Below are 19,979 nucleotides of genomic sequence, written 5' to 3' on the forward strand. Positions count from 1 at the left end.
TCTCCGTCATTGTCTGATGAGAAACAAATAACTACTGGTCCTCACAAATGAGCACTTGTTTAGTTTTAAGTTTAGTTTTAAGGATTTATAAAGCGCGTAGTGACCCGAAGGCATCCCAGCGCTAAACCTAACCTGACCAGTGCTAGCAATAGGAGAATTCAGAGAGCTACCTACAGAAAAGAATGGTCTTAAGTTTTTTTCTAAAAAGCAGTTCTGAGTGTTCATGACGGAGTTCAGAGGGAAGATCATTCCAGAGACGAGCGGCCTTGGTGGAGAAGGAGTTGGCCCCCCAGGCTCTCTTAGACCGCAAGATGGTCACAAGTCCAGAGGAGGAGGACCTTAGACTTCGAGAGGGGACATAAAGATATAGCCGCTTTCTAAAGAACATTGGACCCTTATCTTGCAGGGCTCTGTGAACAATGCATAGGGTCTTGAAATAAATACGCTGCTTAATAGGGAGCCAGTGAAGTATGGAAAAAGCAGGCTTAGCGGATAAATGTCTGGGAAGATTGACAAGAAGCCTGGCAGCTGCGTTCTGGACTGTTTGCAGCCTTTTTATGACATAAGCCGGGGCGCTGAGAAAAAGTGAGTTCCCATAGTCCAGACGGGAAAGGATCAGAGTTTGAACAAGGATTCTTCTGGCCATAGGGGGAAGAATGTAGAGGAAACTCTTTTTGCTTGATAATCCATGGTCAGGCGAGAATCCACCCAAAAACCAAGGCTTTTTACCTGGTCCTTGGGAGGAGGAAGATTGTTGAAGGCCTCAGAGTATAGTGAAAGGGGAGGGGCTGGGGGGGCATTGCCTAGTACAATGACTTCTGACTTTCCATCATTAAATTTAAGCTTAGACTGGATCATCCAAACTCCAATGTCTTTCATACAACACGAAAGGTTGGCCGCCGACGAATCCCCAGAACTAGATAGTGACACCACAAGTTGAGTATCGTCGGCATAGGTGACCAAAGACAGATTGTAGGGAGCGATCACTTTAGCCAGCGGGGATAGATAAACATTAAAAAGAGTTGGACTCAGGGAGGAGCCCTGAGGAACTCCACAAGTCAATGGAAAGATATCAGAGAAGTAGGCTCGGTCCAGGACTTGAAAAGATCTACCTTTGACGAAAGCGGACAGCCAGGACAATGCTAGGCCTCCTATCCCTAATTCTGTGGCTCCACTGGCAACATTGGGGTCAAATTAAGCACCGGAAGTAATACTTTGAATAGGGAATCACTGGCTCTTGTCAGGAGCAGGTACTCAAGGATAATGAGTATGTGTACCTCAGCATTTCTATACCAAGCACAGGCTTTTTACAGACTGCAAAATAGTCTGTTGATTAGATATTTGTTTACCATAACACTATTCCTTTTGCAAAAAGTGCAGCAGTGACCGAGGGAATGAAAAACAGTAAATATGTTGCTGCTTCTTCAGTAAACAAGCATTTTATGAATAACCAGCAGTGTCTCTTCGAACTTGACCTTAGAAGCATGAGGTATTTGTTCCTTCATGGCATAAATATTATACAATTATTAAACATTTAAAAAAAACAATGAGAATAATTCCTTATGTCACTCGAAAAATGCTATTCAATTTATACATACTAGTTTTGCTCACCTGTACCACTATAACATAATGCCCTTATGTTGAAACAGATAAGCACAAAAATAATTTGTGGCCCAATAGTGTATGCTTAGTGACCTAATTCTTTTTTGTGCATATAGAAAGTATCACCACATTGTGATCACTGTTTGCCCGTATTTATTTATTTCTTGTAGGAAAATGCCCTTTTTGGCATGGTCATCCCCACTTTTTGCCATTAGTATTGATGTTTTTTGACTGAAGGTGCACTGGGTTCCTGCTAACTAGGTCACCAGTACCAGTGCGCTTTCCCTAAAACAAGGTAAACTAATCTGACTGTAACCCAATTGGCTCACACTTTAGCACGCCTGTAAGTCCCTAGTAAACAGTACCCCTGGTACCTAGAGCATGGGTAATACAGAGGGTGCCAAAGGGCTGCATCATGTATTGTGCCACCCTAAGGGACCCCCTATAGAGTGCACACAGCCTGCCATTGCAGACTTTGTGTCATGGTGCAAACCATAAGTGAAAACACAACATGGCACATCCTTTGTGTGCCATGTCCAAATCACTGCATATAATATATGTAAGTCACCCCTACAGCAGGCATTACATCCTTAAGGCAGGGTGCATTATAATACAAGTGAGGTCGTGTCTGCATGAGCAGATATGCCCCCGTGATGTCTAGTTCTATTACTAGACATTGCAAATGACTGGGAAGCCATCTTAAGGTATGTGCTGCACACTGGTCACTACGAGTTACCGAGCTACATAATGGCTTCACTGAAACCACTGGTGTGGTACCAAACACTTCGGCTTAATAAATAAATACCAGTATTGGATTTATTATGAAATGCCCTCAAAGGGCACGATAATGGTACCCCCTGAAACCTACTAGTCCTCTAGAGTGTTGACTGATTGGTATCAACCAGCCTGCCACCACAGATGAGCTTCTGACCCACTGGAGGTGAAACCCCCATGCTCTCGGAGGCCAGAAACAATGCCTGCTCTGGAGGAAGGTGTTGACACCTCCACCAGCAGGATGGCTAGTGAATCTGCATACCCAGGGGCAGGGACTTCAATGTCCCTGCCGACTTTAATATGCAACCCCGGCTTCCCCCAGGCCTGGGAAATGCAACCCCCTGCCCTGAGGTACATTTGGCACCAGGACAGGTGGGACATTAGCTATGCAAGTAGGCGTGTTGCCCTACCAGGCTAGTCACACCCCTAGGATGGGCTGCCTGATGTGCTCCATGGAGGAAGGGTTCCACCATCTTGTTTTTGGTGGAACTAGGAACTCTGGGGCAAAGTTGTGTCCACTCCCCACAGGAAGTGGTCATAAAGGGGGGGGGGGTGGAGGGTAATCACCCCAGGGGTAGGTAGCCCATTGACTACTACCCTACACTTCCCTAAACACTCATAAGTTCAATATTTAGGTGGTCCCCAGACACCAGGAACAAAGATTCAACTGACTAAAGAAGAAGGACCAAGTAGAGCTGACCAGTGCAAGAACTGTCCTGCAGATGTGCATTTTTCAAAAGCCTCGGAGGGCTGCCAGCACTTCGCCAACCAGCCAGCATCTCCCTTGGAATGGAACAGCCCCACAACGTCTGGTTCACCTATCTGTTGACCACGGGCAACTACTGAATACATAGGAGGCTCCATGTTTTCAGCATGGTTTCTGGACTACTGTTTCTTTTTATTTCCTAAGCAACGCAATCTCGCTGCACATTTGCCGATACGTTTGACTGCCAACGAACCTCTGTTTCATTTTGCTCCTTTACGCTCATGGCATGGTACTTTAAATTGGTTCGCTTATGTAAAACTGTATTACTTTTCATTTTATGTGGCAATAAAAGTCCGGTTGGGACTTTACAACGCTAATAGCTCTAAGTCCAGCAAATGTTAGACCCATTGCATTGCAAACGCTTGTTCTAAATTGGTCTTGAGCTTCTTTTTGAGTGCGTGTCTCATTTATTGACTCTGTGTGTTCAACAATGCTTAGCGCTACCCTCTAATAAGCCTAAATTGCGCGCCCACATTATTATAAAAGAGAGAGATCATTTAGGGTTATTACTTTAACCTCTGTCAGCCAATAAGGGTCACCTGTACTGTCTGCATTGCGTACCCTCATATTTGGTACACTGCATAGATAGCCAACTTCCTACATCCCATTGCCATTAAAACATCTAATGAGACAACAAAGTATACTGTGTTTTTTTGAGTATGTGTTATAGTTTGATGTTGTGCTTTTATGTGGTGTTACTTATTGGTTTTATTGTTGTAAGAACAACCCACTGTGGGTGATCAGCATGAGTCGGAAACCAAACCCATACTGCACATGGTCTTCATCTATGTGTAGGTAGTGGAACTAGCATAACTTAAATTTCAGTGATTTATGGTTTTAATTTGTACCCATTAACTTTACTCTTTTAAAGTGATTTACCCAAAGCCAATGATAATGTCACTTTAAACTTGTTTTTGTCAGTGAAAGCAAAAGGCACCATGGGATCACGACATTTTAGAAGTCTGTTCCGTTACAGACTTAGCACCACTACACATCATAAGGCCTCTTATTAGGCAGAAAACAGTCAAAGATAGGACATACAAAATGCTTGAAAACTAATTCAACAAACAATCACAATAAAGACCCACCGTGGAATATGGATTGCAGGCACTATCCTTACTGACCCATATATTTCCAGCATATCCTAAGGAATTTATCCATGGAGGCCTCAACATATGCAAAGCCACAGCCATAGAAGCTAGGTGATGCATAGTTCCTTACTAGTGCAATAGGATGGATAGACCCAATTAACAAGGTGATGTAGTGGAAGAGTCATACTTACCAGACACAGGGCCTGTTTTAGGGTTTGGCGGTCTGAGCACAGTCTGCCAGGTGGCGGAAGACATTACTATCTGCCACCATGGAGGACCACCATCGGCCAAATTTAATGGTTGCCAACTCAGTGGTCATCTACATACATTGACAGGAACCACCATCAAAGCAGTTCCTTTCAAGGTGCAAACTGTTTGGTAGCCAGTCATAGTCTGTTTTGACAGCTGTTCAGAAAACTTTTTCAAAGTATGTGTTTTTCAGAAAAACTCCAAAAGTAGAAGTTTGTTTCTGAAAAACATATGGCAGGTGGTGTAATGCTCTTCCTCTGTGAGTCCTTTTCCATTGGTGCGTTGAAGGAAGCGTTCCATCCAAGAAGCCAATGTGGGCTTGGGCGATGGAAAACCAAACTCTTAATGAGGCGGGCAAATAGGGTGCTCTGTCACATTTGCAATAGAGTACCCTCTATGCCAAATTCCAAATCAGGCCCAAAGTCATCTGTGTCATGTAACTGTGGTGTCTGAAGTGAGGTTGGAGCAAATGATGATGTAACTGAGATCGTTGTGCTTGGGGGAGGGGGTAGGAGGGATTTGTTGTTGGATATGAAACAGAAGGGTCTCCTGATATTGCTTGGGGTCCCACTTCTGGAAAGAATTAAAAGATGATAGTTTGCCTGTGTCCTTCACACTCCTCCCCCCTCCCCCCCCACCCCCACTGCTTCTTTGGCTTACTTGCTTAAATGAGTGTAGGCACAAAAGACAGAGGTTGGAATAGAACATATCTATTACAATCCCAGGATATGCATATCATTGGTTCTCCTTTTAAAAGCTCTTAGAAAGACCAGTAACAGCAACTTGTTTTGTAATTTATAGTGTCTCAATCATGAACATTATTAGTTAGGTGTTGCTACAGTGAAAATGCACCACAGATAACTTTATGGTCAGTAACCGAAGAAACAAGGTACTCATCTGTACCAATAAAATTCTGAAGCTAGGGTCACATATGTTGTAAGGTTAGAGCCGGCATCACCATAAGTCGTATGGGCCCCACTTATGGTCAACATTTAAAATAGTAATTTATTATGTCTGTCTTTTTCTAAATCCAACCACTACCCGATGGAATTAAGTGCAACATTTGAATCTAGATTAGGTTCACAATGTAAAAACAAATGTGCTTGTTCAATGACAAAAGCTCATCAGAAAAGTAAAAATGTTAAATTTTTGAGATGGGCTGATAAAAGGTTACCGCTAGATACGAGGAATGGATGGAAAAAGCATCTTTGAATCAGAGGTGTCTTGTTTAGTGCAAATCAATGAGACAGCTGGAATGTTTTTTTTAAAGCATTTTGGCAATGCAAGATGAGCAGGCTTCATGGAAATGCAGAAAATAATCAGAGGACAGGTTAGGAAGGGTCAGTGTGGTCTTTAAAGTTTGGAGAAGGAAATTGCTGGAATATAATAATGCTTTCCCTGTTATTGTGATGGCACATATCTATTGCTTTATCAAACATAATCTTAAAATGCTTTATTTCATTTTATACCATGATGAGCCAACTTCACAGTGATGAAATGCAAAATCTACAAACTTTATATAATTAACTGAATCCTATGCTACTACACCAGGGGGTCTCTAACTGGTAGCTAAGGAGAGACAAATAGGTCGCCAGTCCCATTGAAGCAGCTCCTTGAAGTGGTGCCCAGTACACTACTTAATTCAGAGGGTCTACTAAAGCTTTATTGAAGAAAGTCAGTCACTCTGAATTAAAAGGACAATAATTTCTTTGCGTGAGTTAACCCAAAATGGAAAGTCCATACTTGATAAAAAATACATTACTCTGAGAATTTCAAATACTGATTTTTGAAAACAAAATGATTGAAAATCCAAAACATATTTAACCTGCTCTTTGAAAGATAACTCATATTGAGAGGAAAGTTTATAGTTTTTACTATTTCCTTTGTGCCACTAGGCGCTTACTGCTGTGGTTGTTGCTTCATTATTAATGCAGAGGCACTTTACTACGATCACAAGTTTCCTGACATTGCTGTTAGTAAACCAGTCTTGTGTGTCAACTCTGGATGGTTGATGTCACACTACAATATCAAATTTTAAATAGCGTCTAAGGTATTGTATCCACTCTATCACAAAGGGAAGTATATAAAATTACGTGCAGTTTAAAAAAAAAGTTCTAACCTGCACATCCATTTACCTCCAAGATATAAATATCTTCAAGGTACATAGATGTACAGTTTAGAATAGTAAAATCTGTACTTAACTATATATGTACATTAATGATATTGTATTGGTTATTGTTCTGCGTATGACTGCATCACTTAGTAGTGTGACATACATCTGGGTGGCCATTAGTAATCCTGCAAGGTGTGGCCACTAGAATGGGAAGAATGTGAGGATCATCATTGTAAGGAAATGCCTCCTTTGCATGGTTATCCCCAAACATTTTGCCTTTGCAGATGCTAAGTTTTGACTGAAAGTGTGCTGGGACGCTGCTAACCAGGCCCCAGCACCAGTGTTCTTTCCCTAAACTGTACCTTTGCTTCTACTATTGGCACAGCCCTGGCACTCAGATAAGTCCCTTGTAACTGGTACCCCTGGTACCAAGGGCCCTGATGCCAGGGAAGGTCTCTAAGGGCTGCAGCATGTCTTATGCCACTCTGGGGACCCCCCCCCCACTCAGAACATGCACACTGCCTCACAGCTTGTGTGTGCTGGTGGGGAGAAAATGACTAAGTCGACATGGCACTCCCCTCAGAGTGCCATACCAACCTCACACTACCTGTGGCATAGGTAAATCACCCCTCTAGCAGGCCTTACAGCCCTAAGGCAGGGTGCACTATACCACAGGTGAGGGTATATGTGCATGAGCATTATGCTCCTACAGTGTCTAAGCAAAACCTTAGACATTGTAAGTGCAGGGTAGCCATAAGAGTATATGGTCTGGGAGTTTGTCAAACACGAACTCCACAGTTCCATAATGGCTACACTGAAATCTGGGAAGTTTGGTATCAAACTTCTCAGCACAATAAATGCACACTAATGCCAGTGTGCAATTTATTGTAACATACACCCAGAGGGCATCTTAGAGATGCCCGCTGAATACCAATCCGACTTCTAGTGTAGGCTGACCAGTTTCTGTCAGCCTCCCACACACCAAACATGTTGCTGGCCACATAGAGAGAGTACCGTTGTCACTCTGTGGCCAGGAACAAAGCCTGCACTGGGTGGAGATGCTTCACACCTCCCCCTGCAGGAACTGTAACACCTCAAAGGCTCACCCCTTTTGTTACAGCACCACAGGGCATCCCAGCTAGTGGAGATGCCCGCCCACTCGGGCCACTGCCCCCACTTTTGGTGGCAAGGCTGGAGGAGATAATTAGAAAAACAAGGAGGAGTCACCCACCAGTCAGGACTGACCCTAAGGTGCCCTGAGCTGAGGTGACCCCTGCCTTTAGAAATCCTCCATCTTAGTTTTGGAGGATTCCCCCAATAGAATTAGGGATGTGCCCCCCTCCCCACATGGAGGAGGCACAAAAAGGGTGTAGCCACCCTCCAGGACAGTAGCCATTGGCTACTGCCCTCCCAGACCTAAACACACCCCTAAATTTAGTATTTAGGGACACCCCAGATCCCAGGAAATCAGATTCCTGCAACCTGAAGAAACAAGGAGGACTGCTGATCTACAAGCCTGCAGAGAAGAAGGAAGATGACAACTGCTTTGGCCCTAGCCCTACCGGCCTGTCTCCAACTTTGAAAACCTGCAACACATCTGACAGGGACCAGCGACCTCTGAAGCCTCAGAGGACTGCCCTGGACTAAAGGACCAAGAAACTCCTGTGAGGAGCTGCCCTGCTCAAAACCAGCAACTTCTTTGCAACAAAGAAGCAACTTTCAAAGACTGCACGTTTCCCGCCAGAAGCGTGAGAGTTCACACTCTGCACCCGACGCCCCCCGCTCGAGATCCAGAGAAAAAACACCACAGGGAGGACTCCCCGGCGATTGCAAGCCCGTGAGTAGCCAAAGACGACCACCCTGAACCCCCACAGCGACGCCTGCAGAGAGAATCCAGAGGCTCCCCCTGACCGCGACTGCCTGTAACAAGAGACCAGACGCCTGAAACCAGCACTGCACCCGCGGCCCCCAGGACCTGAAGGGAGCGAACCTCAATGCAGGAGTGACCCCCAGGTGACCCTCTGCTTAGCCCAGGTGGTGGCTGTCCCGAGAAGCCCCCCCTGGGCCTGCCTGCACCGCTAGAGTGACCCCAGGTCCCTCCATTGAAACCAATACAAAACCTGACGCCTGCTTTGCACACTTCACCCGGCCGCCCCTGTGCTGTTGAGGGTGTGTTTTATGTGCCTACTTGTGGCCCCCCTCCCTCCCCCCCAGTGCTCTACAAAACCCCCCTGGTCTGCCCCCCCGAGGACGCGGGTACTTACCTGCAGGCAGACTGGAACTGGAGCACCCCTGTTCTCCATAGGTGCCTATGTGTTTTAGGCACCTCTTTGACCTCTGCACCTGACCGGCCCTGAGCTGCTGGTGTGGAAGCTTTGGGGTTGCCTTGAACCCCCAATGGTGGGCTGCCTATGCCCAGGAACTGAGACTTGTAAGTGTTTTACTTACCTCACAATCTAACCATTACTTACCTCCCCCAGGAACTGTTGATTTTTGCACTGTGTCCACTTTTAAAACAGCTTATTGACATTTTTACAAATACTGTATATGATATTGCTTTTATTCAAAGTTCCTAAAGTATCTAAGTGAAGTACCTTGCATTTAAAGTGTTTACTGAAAACCTTGAACATGTGGTTCTTAAAATAAACTAAGAAAATATATTTTTCTATATAAAAACCTATTGGCCTGGAGTAAGTATTTGAGTGTGTGTTCCTCATTTATTGCCTGTGTGTGTACAACAAATGCTTAACACTACCCTCTGATAAGCCTACTGCTCGACCACACTACCACAAAATAGAGCATTAGAATGATCTAATTTTGCCACTATCTTACCTCTAAGGGGAACCCTTTGACTCTGTGTACACTATTTCTTACTATAGCCTTAGAACCCGCAGTAGCGGGCTCAACCGGCTATTAAAGGCCCGCTCCCGCGTTAAATGCCAGAGCCGAAGGCGAGGGCATTTAACAAGGGAAAGGGCCTTTAATAGCCGGTAGAGCCCGCTACGGCGGGTTCTAAGGCTATTAGAACATTCTGCCACTCAGGGCAGAATGTTCTATTAAAAAAAACAAATTGCTCACAGAGCCCGAGGGGATTAAAATCCCCTCGGGCTCCGTGAGGCTTTGTTCACAGTTGTTGCTGTGAACAAAGCGAACATTGGAATATTGGCGCTGCGGGCTTTTACCGGCCAGTAAAAGCCCGCAGCACTCCATTGTTTTCAATGGAGCTGCCAACGTTCGAATGTTCTAATTTGAAATAGTATATACAGAGCCAACTTCCTACAATCATCTTTATTGCACGATTACTTAAAATTGTTGCAAAATAAAAATAATATAGCAAGTTAAATAAAAATGTTGTTGTGGTAACTCATGATATGCTTAGAAGAAGAAACACTCTTTCAATATTAGACATCAGCTAGTAATTCAAGAAGTAAGCCACTGTTGAATAGTAGTAACAATTCCTAACCATACAACTGTTAAAATTAGAACCCCTTATATAAATATAAAACTTGAGAAATAAGAGGTGCAAAAAAAAAAGATGCTAAAGCTTGATGAGTTCCTGGCGTCGCACTAATGAAATAGAATATTAATTTATAACTATTAAACTAGTTAAAAACTGAATCAGATGGACGTGCAATTTTCATTTAATTTTGCTTGCAGCTGCAAAATGAATTTCCCAAATTTGGCCAGTTCTCCTGGCTCACTTAGAGTGAATACCAAAGTTATAGCCTCGGAACAAGATCTTATGCCATGGCAAAGGAAGAGAGGTCTTAATAAAGTGTGTTGTGCGTTCAACAGTACCAGGCAGCAGCATAGTAGATGGATGAATGTCTCTGTTTTATAGCCGCAGAGCCTGCAGCAGTTTATATTGGTGAGAGAGCACCATTTTGGATTCAGTTCCTTTATTTATAGGCCAAGCAGTCTAGCAAAAGCGATCTGTGTCAAACAGGTCTTCCTAATTGTGCAAGCTAGGTACGGTTCAGGTGCCAGATACGGATGCCACCACCGCTCCTTGAACTGGAGTGTTGTTCAATTTTCCCAAGTCACATGCATGGGAGAGCATTTTTATCTACCTTTTCAAGACCGTCTTGATGAATATTCGTGACTGTGCCAGTTTTATCAATTCTGCTCGATCGATGTGTAGGCTAGTTAGTGCTGTGGTTAAGTATTGTGACCAGGGATTTGTCTTGATTTAAAAAATGTGGCGAAGAGCTGAATTTAGAATATTAGTCACTGCCATGATTATTTGTTTTGGTAGTACTTCAAGAAAGCCCCCATATGTGCCCAATTTTGACCTTCCAGGCCAAATTCTAACCTTATCAGGTTGCTCCTTAAATATTGTGGAAGCTTGAACGCTCTTTTATAGTGATGGAGCTTTTCTATCAATGTGGTAAATTGGTCTGGCTAGGCCTCGTGCACGTAATTTAATGCTGGAAGAAAAGAAGCTTTAGGTACCTCAAGAATTAGTCTGGCGGCCGGACTTTCCATGAAGTTGTTTAGCTGGCATATTCTAATTATTATGAAGTTGGCTTTTGCCTTTAGAAGGTGAAGATGAACTTTGGGCTTTCCCTTTGCAAAATAACCAAACACACAGGTAGTTATAGGTGTCTGTGTTGCTGATGATGAGTGGCCCCATTTTCCAGTGGGAATGCTGATGTTTCAATGACCCGCCAAAAATTATTACTTTAGTTTTTGAGGGATTCACCGTCATTTTGTTAACAATGTTCTAGCTATGCAAAGCAGTTAGCGCTTTTTGTAGGACAGTTTTTGAATGGTCCAACAAGATAATGTCATCTGCATATTGCAGGAGGGCAAGTCTGAGGTTCCCGATTTTTTGTGGGATCAGGTTTGCGTATTTTAATGCCTGTAACAATGCCTGCTGTGTAAAGATTGAATGGAAGGGGCGCCAGCAAACACCCTTGTTTTAACCCGTTGGTGGTGGGGTTCTTCTTGCTAATAGCAGAACTCAACAGCTTGACTCTTACCCAGGTTGATGTGTAAAGTAGAATTATTGTCCTTAATAACTTGCTTGGAACTCCCCAATTTTGGAGCTTTCTCCACAGCAGGTTCTGATCCACAGCGTCAAAGGCTGCAGAATAATCTACAAAGCAAATAGCGGAGGGATCGTTTTAGTGGTTGCCTCTTGTATCAGAAAAGAGCGAGCCACTACATTATCTATGGTCGCAAATTTTTCCCTGAAGCCAGTTTGGCAGAGTGGTACTATCCCAGTGACCTCTACCCAGTTTTGTAATTCATCCAGGAGGACTGAGGCAAAACCTTGTGCTTCGATGTCTAATAGGGCAATAAGACAGTAGTTGGCTGGGTCGTGCCTAATCCTCTTTTTATAAATTGGATGCAGTATGGAGCCTCTCTTTAGGCTGGGGTATTTCTTCTGATTCTAGGCAAGAGCAATAGAGTGTGAAAGAACTTGGGACCAAAGCTCTTTGTCTTCTTTGAAGATTTGTGCAGGATGCCATTTGGACCGGGGGGCTCTGACGATCTCATGTTTTGCAAGATGATAGAAATTTCCCCTGGAGAAGGTGCAAGCTCCCGGGCCAGAAAGGTATCATATGTAGTGGATTTAACCACTTGATGTTCAGAAAAAGGTAGGTTGGCTGTGTTCAGTTTCTTGACATGTTTTATCCATTCTGCTTCGTTTATCCTGTTGATTCGAAGGTCAGCCTGTCCCAGCTTGTTTTTAATGTACCTCCTTAAATCAGCATGATTGTGTTTTGTTTTTTAATCAAGGAGTAGATATGAGCAGCCTCACTTTCTGCATGTTTATGTTTTAAAAACCAAATCTGCTGCTTGTGTTGTTTAACATGTGCCCGTAGCTTTATGGCTAACACAATTTTTTCTACAGCATTCCTGGTTTTATTATCCTGTGCTCTCAATCTGCCAAGTGTCCATGTGCTTTCCATTATGGAGGGTTGACGGAGAGTTTTAATGGGTCTTCATTGTGAGATGTTAAGTGATTCTGCTTGTTGCAAGAGGTTATTGGTGATATCTGACCAGTTAACCCTGAGTGTATCACCTGCCAGTGTCAGCAAAATGGGGCTATTTAGTTTCACCCATGAGCTGCATAGCCAAGAAGCCACTGGTCCCCATTTTATCCACCTAATTATTTGTAATCTTTCCTCTCCTAGTCAGATTCCTATTAGCCTTTGTGTTTCCCTGCATCTTGTATCGTTTTGATGTTTGCTATGAGTGGAAGATGATCACTAGCGTTTACTTGTAAGATTTAGAAGGAAACCAGGCACTTAATGACTTTCTCTGAGGCGAAGATATAGTCCAAAGTACTTTTGCCCTAAAAGGTTTTTTTAAATGACTGTGCATAAAAGCTTGTGTTATGCGAGAGCTGAAAGGCAGAAAGGCTATGTTTGCTAAGGAAATTGTGGCAGTGTTGAGTAGCCAGGCATACTGGTTGTTCAGGGATTGACCATTCTCCCAGGAGTCTAGGGTTAAAGTCCCCGCAGATTATAACATTGCAACCAGTGTGGTCACAGAGTACTCCATCCAGTGTGTCTACTAAGTGGGACATATTTTCTGCTCTGGCTTGACCGAACGTATTAAAATAAAGATTAACTACTAGAGACTATAGCTTTTGGCGTTTTAATGTTAAGGTTTCCAGCCTAATTACCTGTAGCATTTCATTTTGTATGGGAAACACACAGACTTTGAAGTCGAGATTGACATTCACATACATTGAGAGGCCACCAGAAGGTCTGGCGAATATATTTATTTTTATTGCAACTTTTTGTATTTCCTGGAAGCCTGGGATTGCCAGAAGCGAGGTTAGCCATGTTTCTTGTAGGCATATTATATCAGCTTCTTTTTAGAAGCAGCTGCACCCTATCATGCTTCAGTAGTCTAGTCAGGCCTGCCACACTCCATGAGACAAGTGTCAGATGGCACTGCAGCATGCCTGCATTGTTGTTGCTAGGTATATTGCTGGTTGTTATGATGGGAGATCATGGAGCTCCTGTTGATGCTGGTTTCAGTCCCTCTGGCTAGAAACATTTTTCTAGTGCAGCTCATCGGATAGGTGCAGAGTATGGAAAGGTTGCCTATCCCTTTTAGAATACTGTTGGTTCTGTTTTTTTTGCTGCTGCAGTCCACTGGATTATTTTTTAAATGGAGTGGGATATTTGATCTGGCCAGTCATCTCTACTTTTATGCTCCATTCCTCCAGGTTCAGATTGGTTGCCAATATCCGATCAACCAGTGTCGGGGGCTTAAAGTTATTATAGTTGATTTCCGGTGATTGTTGTATTCGGGTAGCACCGTAAATGCCACCTTTGAAATATTATCAGAGTTTATAGTAATCGCTTCTGGGAATGCCTCAACAGGATTGAGCAATTCAGGATGTCAAGGCTCCCTTCTGAGCAATACTGCGGTGTAAGGGTTAGTTCCGCAGAGAGTGCACTGTTCCTCAGAGTGTTTATTCTTTGGGTCCCACCTTCGCTAACTTTTGGTTCTCCCAGTGTGATTCCTGTTATATCAGATTGTAATGAGTTATTGGAACTTTGCGGTTCAGGTTTATGAAGTGAAATTACAGTATTTGAAGAATCAGAATTGTGTTGGAGTGAAATGTGGATCCGGTCAAGGGTAAATGATCACCATGCTCAGTTATTGTTGTACTCATTCTGCTGCTGATGTGTTTGCAGCCCTGAGTCAGTAACTGTGTGGGCTGGTTATCTGCCTACTGTCCGACGTCGTGATGCTCCTGGTTTTTGTGCTCGGTCATCCTGCTCTTGAAAATAGGATATATGCTTAGTTCATCTGGTGATGCTGTCCTAAATTCTGTGTTTTGCTGTGCCACCCATGAGGCCTTGTTTTATTCTTTGCCTTTTTTAGTCTTTTTAGCTCTCTTCGATAGCACTTTTGTGGAGTGTGGCGCTCTGCTGTTCAGATCATTGGGTGCATCTGCATTTCTCCACAATCTGCATCAGTGCCACTTTGAGACGGTGAGAGAAATTTTTGCAAGGTGTGGGTCTCATCAGTTTGTAAATTCTCCCTTGCAGTTGGAGGGTTAGGCTGATTAGGATGATAATCCTGCCAGTACACCGTGACCAGAGATGCAATAGTAGTTTGGGATATTTGCACCTCTTGAGTTAATGCATCAATTGGTGCTTTCATTGGAACCTGATTTGCTGGTTTAGCTCATGCTGTGTGTAGCGCTGATGGCCTGGCGATGCCAGAGCTTTGCAGGACTTTTTTCCATTCAGTGATCATGGAAGTCAGAACTTCTGGTAGGGTTGATAGTTTATCCACGATCAGCATGCAGGCGCATGCACTTACAGATTTTACTGCTACGGGGTCAATGCTTAACCCTCTTTGTTTCAAGGCTGTACATTTCCATTCAAGTTTATTAATAGATTTTGCTAATGCGTATATGAGATCTAATTGCACTTCAAGCTAATCCGATTGCCAGGTGAGCAAATTTATTGTGGCTGTCAAAGTGGTATGGACTAATGCCTGCAGGTCAGACTGGTCTGTATCCATTTGAAATTCCAAGATGCTTCCTCTTTTCTGGGCGCTTGGTAAATCCATCTGGCTCGAGGTATAAGGTGAGTAGTGCGGATTGTCAAAAGAGTCGCTGTGCTTCTTTTCATTACTGGGCCTCTGCCTGCCTTCTAGCACAATGGGGGATTCATACTTGGAGGCAGAATGTCCTGTCTGTCCTGGGACGAAAAGCTGTCTTTTCTGGTTGACAGGTATTTCCCTGTCGGGTTTGTGAGGGTTGTGCAGTGCAGGGTGCCGAGGTACAAGTGTATGTTCCTGCATTTTATGGGCTGGCTGGAGGGCTGCACCATTTGAAATGCTGAGCAAGGTGGAAATACTGCAGCATGTTCTGTTTGATTCTCATAGCGTGTGTAGTCCGCAGTTTCCGTTGGTATGTTATCTGTAGTACTGATGGACGATATTTCAATGATTGTGTCGTCCTTCAGCTGGACCGACCCATGATATGACAGAACTTGAAGTTCTTTTATGGACTGCTCAGCCACTATCTTGGCGCAAAGATTACTCCAGAGTGGGGGCTAGCCATAAGTTGAAGCAAAGCAGTTCGGAGCCCTGTTAAAAATAAATCTAGGACTGATCTTTTAACTGACCTGCCCTGTTTTGTTGTTATTGCCTTGATACTGTTCCTGTTTGGGTGGCTTTCTTTTGGTGAATGATGATTTTGCGCCGGGCTTGAGGATGCCTTTATAGTGAGGTGGTTAGGCAAGTTCCTTTTTGCATAGTTTCAGCTCTACGGGCAGCTGCAGCGGCCAGGATGCCCAGGGCCTCCGTGGCTGTGGACTAATTGGGCATAGGACCCCTGGGGTCGCTTCCTAGGTCTTAACTCGAGGGTTTTTTAGAAATCTCTTAAGCGGCCCCAGGTTGAGGGTCTGATTTGCCATGAAGTACCTTGCCTTCAGCTTGGTTCATCGGCGGAAGGATAACAGGTTCAATATTTTCCAGGTGTGTAGTAGTGGATGTGGCCCTTTTAGTTGGTGTGAGCGCCTTCTTGAGCTCAGCCTAGTGCCCCTATCTTTGCGCAAGATAGCTATTACTCAGCTGTTATATGTAGTTGGAGCTGAGATTGGAGGAATGAATACTGGTGAAAGTATATTCCGTGATATGATGTGTTGTGGCATAACGACAACTTGCCACTACTGCTCTTCCTGGACTGCCTTTAGCGCCCCCAAACCCGTGCACTCACCTCCGCTCTTAATCACCGCATGATCTCTGCTAGAGCTGAAGCTGGAGCTGGGGGCAGGTGGCGGTCGACAGTAGGGTGGTGGGGTAGTAGAGCGCTGGGCAGGCAGGGTGCCTGAGTGCCGTTTCAAGTGTTAAGTTGCTGCCACCTCGTCGCCTCACCAGCTGCCAGCCTCTCTGCCTCTGTTCCGTTCCGCTCCAGGTGCACCATTATGCACCCAGCCTTCTGTCCACCCTCCGCCTGCAGGCGGGTTCCTGCGTATCGACCGCAGCAGTTAAAGGCCTCTGCGGAGTGAGCTGGATCGTAGCGAGACTTCATCCAAAGAGCACCACACGGGTTCCTCAAAGCGACACTCCCGCTCTGTACCTAATGCTCACCTCCCTGTGGTCCGAATCTTAGTGTGGCCACTACTGTGATTGCGTCTGATTGGAGTTGCAACTGAAATGATTTTCAAAGTTAGTAGCAACAAGAGTTTCTTCTGATAAATTAAGTTGTCCTGAACTTCATTTATCAGAAGAAACTCTCGTTATTGAAAAGGCTAGAGGCTCTTGTACTATACAAGGCTGATTGAGAAGTCCTTATAATAAATCTACCAAAAATATCAGAGTTATTCTTACAGCAGGTTGGTGGCTTTCATAGAAAAGATAAAGGGAGTGTCCTTCACAAGCTGAGAAACACTCTCTAGAACATGTAATAGGTAGCTATTTGGACAGTGGCAATAAACCCTGTCCTCAGGGGTACAATTTAAGTATCCATACCTACTAATGGAATATCTACCATAAGAGGCAGATGTACCACCAGAGTTTTCTCTGACAATGCGCTCTTCAGTTGAACGATTCAGCAACCTGAGCTGTCCTTACAAAAAACTCTAGATAAGTTAGTTTTCCCTCCACAACCTTGGAAGATGCTGAAAATCTGCCACATCAGATGGAAAAATTAACCAGCTAATAGACTTAAGAGACACCCCTCCCCCCTTTGTGGACTGTTTACACATTACCTAGAGATTACAATGACAGTAGAAATAACTAGCAACCCTTCTAACCTGCTGAAGAGCAAGCAGCTTGTTCATCTGCTCTGTCTGAAGACGGAGTTTTTTCTGTAATTCTTGGTTCTTTTCGTTTGCCTCTAGGAGCTTTGCTTGCAGCTTGTCCAGTTGCTCCTTTGACACAGCATTGTAAAGTTTCTCCTTCAGATGTTGCACCTCGCGCATATGCTGAGACTCCGCAAGTGTCAGTCTTGTGTTGGTTTCCAATAACTATTTCATAAAAGGAACAAATAAATTAGAAACATTAAACAATCACCAAAGGCGCTATGGAGGTGGAGTAACAATGTCAAGTAATTAAAACCCATTAGAAAATTGTATTGTTGGATACACCATTGAGGACGATATTTTGTCACAGGACAATTAATGTCTGGTATACGCCTCTGTCTTTCTGTTTATGCTCTTATTATATTAAAAGCATCTATACTCAATGTTTGGAATGAATTGATAGCATTATAGCCCTTCTGCCTTGGGCTCTACCTTTCCTTAAAGGTTCTCGCCCTCTGGCACGGCCAATGAGTCAGGGAAAAGGTCTTTAACAAGTCAAACAGCCCAAGGTAGAAGGCCTCTAATGTTATACTGCAGCTCCAAGGTTGAGCTGTTAACTTGTGTACACCTCCGTGATGGTGGGCAAGCATAGTGTCACCCAGGATGGACACAAAAGCAGTTCACTGATAAGCATCTCTGGATGCACTGAAGAAGACCCAAGGCAACTGGGCTGAAAAATAATTCCATCACAAAGAAACCCCTCTGAATGAGGCCACCAATGCATTTAGGTGAAATCTGCAATCAGAAAAAAAGCATCTAAGTCTACCACAGCCCTGTAACGTCACAATTTGCTGGAAGTATATTTACTCCTTTAGTTGCACAAGACAAAAGTGTGCACTAAGGTGAAAATCCATCAGAAAAATCACAAATTCATGTAACTGAGAATCTGAAGGTAGGCTTTAGTACAAATGGGGCTCCAATGCTCAAAACTGCAGAAAAATGCACAAAAGAAAAATAGAGCCAGTTTTGGGATCAATCAAAATACTATTCAAACTACAAAAATCCAGGCAAGCCCTTTACCTGGTCATTTGTAAGTATACTCTACATTTCTAGTACAATCAGAATCAGATCTTTGTTATCCTTGGAAATCTTTAGTAGGATGGGGTTTCAGAGCTAAGACAGGTAGGAAAGCGATCTAGCGGGTTAGTTGTGCAATCTTGCCAGCAGGAGTAAGTTACCTTTTTAGTCATTCATTGTCTACCAAATTATTCCTATGAGCGGAAATTGGGAGTACGGGGTAACTGAACACATTACAATACTCCCCAGTTTGCTCAGTTGTTGCTCCCAGGTGGGAGCTTTTAGGTTTTGCTGAGCAAGGATTGTAACTAGGGATGTCATAACGTTTTTGACCTGGCCTAAATTTTTGAGTTAAGATTTAGTTATTCTTCTAAATGTGGTCAGGTTGTATGGAGCAGCACACTCTTGAGCCCCATTTCACAGAGGCTTCTGTGAATATGTCATGTAAGTAGCAAAAACTGATCTATGGGAGGAAGTACATAGGCATAACTCTCAGAATCATGGTCACTGGATATTTCCACCTGCATGTCCAACTTAGTGCAGCCACCATACTTTGGGTGTGGGTGGAGGAGGGGGGTTGGCAGGGGGCAGGTGATACTCCAAATGTTTAAAAGTTTGTGAACCCCCTAAAGAAATATACATTTATGTATACACACACCTCAACACGCTTGAGTGATTTTCTTGCACAAAATGCAGTAGTAGAAAAACCCATATTACACATGGAACCATGAAATTTGGGAAGAATTGTATGGGTTTCATCACCATAATTACAGCACACACTGTAGAGCTTTACCGTTGTCAGGCCTACTACAATTATGTATAGAATGAAGGGTCAAATTATGCGACAAAAAAGGCAAAATATATGGCACATATTCTGGTAGTATTATTTGTAGCCACTTGAGCTAAGAGACATTTTTTTGACAAATGCTAATTATATGACAAATGCAGTACTTCCATAATGAAGTGGTAAATGCTGTAGTAACAGAATGGCAAATATCCACTGGCGCTTGCCATTGTTTTGATCAACAATGTATTAATAAATGGTTAACAAAACCTAACTATTCTAATTCCAATCAGTGCTCCTTGTTCACTGCAGTTTGAAGAAATCAACCTTTTCGAGCTAACAACCCCAAAATAAATAAACAACGTGAAAAATACACATTGGCTAACATGCAATGTGGTCCTACGTTGAAATTGCAGCACTCTGGTGACATTTACACACCACACATCCTCCAGCCTTGTGGAGTACTATGTTGCTAGAAGCCCATAAAAACACAATTAAAGTGCAATTGTGGTTATGAATTAAGAGATAAAAACTGCTGCAATTCTTAAGTTATAGAATGACTATCCAAACAATAACTCACACAGTGCTTATGATCTCACTTAGTGAAACAGAATCAAGTACAAATGCTGTAAACGATCTTACAAATGATATTACCTATCACATTACCCTTACCAAAATGACAGATGACTATGAATGTAGTAACACTAATAGGTTTGGTTATGTTTTGTTATTTAATTGCACTTCACTCTTAGGTTTTGCTATTTTTAGGAATGAATATTGCAATATTGAGGGT

The 19,979-nt window shown here is 43.5% G+C and overlaps 1 protein-coding gene across 2 annotated transcripts in view; it reads right to left on the reverse strand.

Moving 5' to 3' along the window:
* NINL (ninein like) overlaps window positions 1–19,979 on the reverse strand; it is a 464,259-nt gene that overhangs the window by 37,857 nt on the left and 406,423 nt on the right. For both annotated transcript variants that reach the window (XM_069235090.1, XM_069235091.1), the window contains one exon: window positions 17,338–17,550. In XM_069235090.1, coding sequence (XP_069091191.1) covers window positions 17,338–17,550 — 213 coding nt within the window. The remainder of the gene's footprint in view (window positions 1–17,337; window positions 17,551–19,979) is intronic.

The sequence above is a fragment of the Pleurodeles waltl genome, chromosome 5 (genome assembly GCF_031143425.1).
Source record: "Pleurodeles waltl isolate 20211129_DDA chromosome 5, aPleWal1.hap1.20221129, whole genome shotgun sequence".
In the NCBI taxonomy this organism is placed as follows: domain Eukaryota; kingdom Metazoa; phylum Chordata; class Amphibia; order Caudata; family Salamandridae; genus Pleurodeles; species Pleurodeles waltl.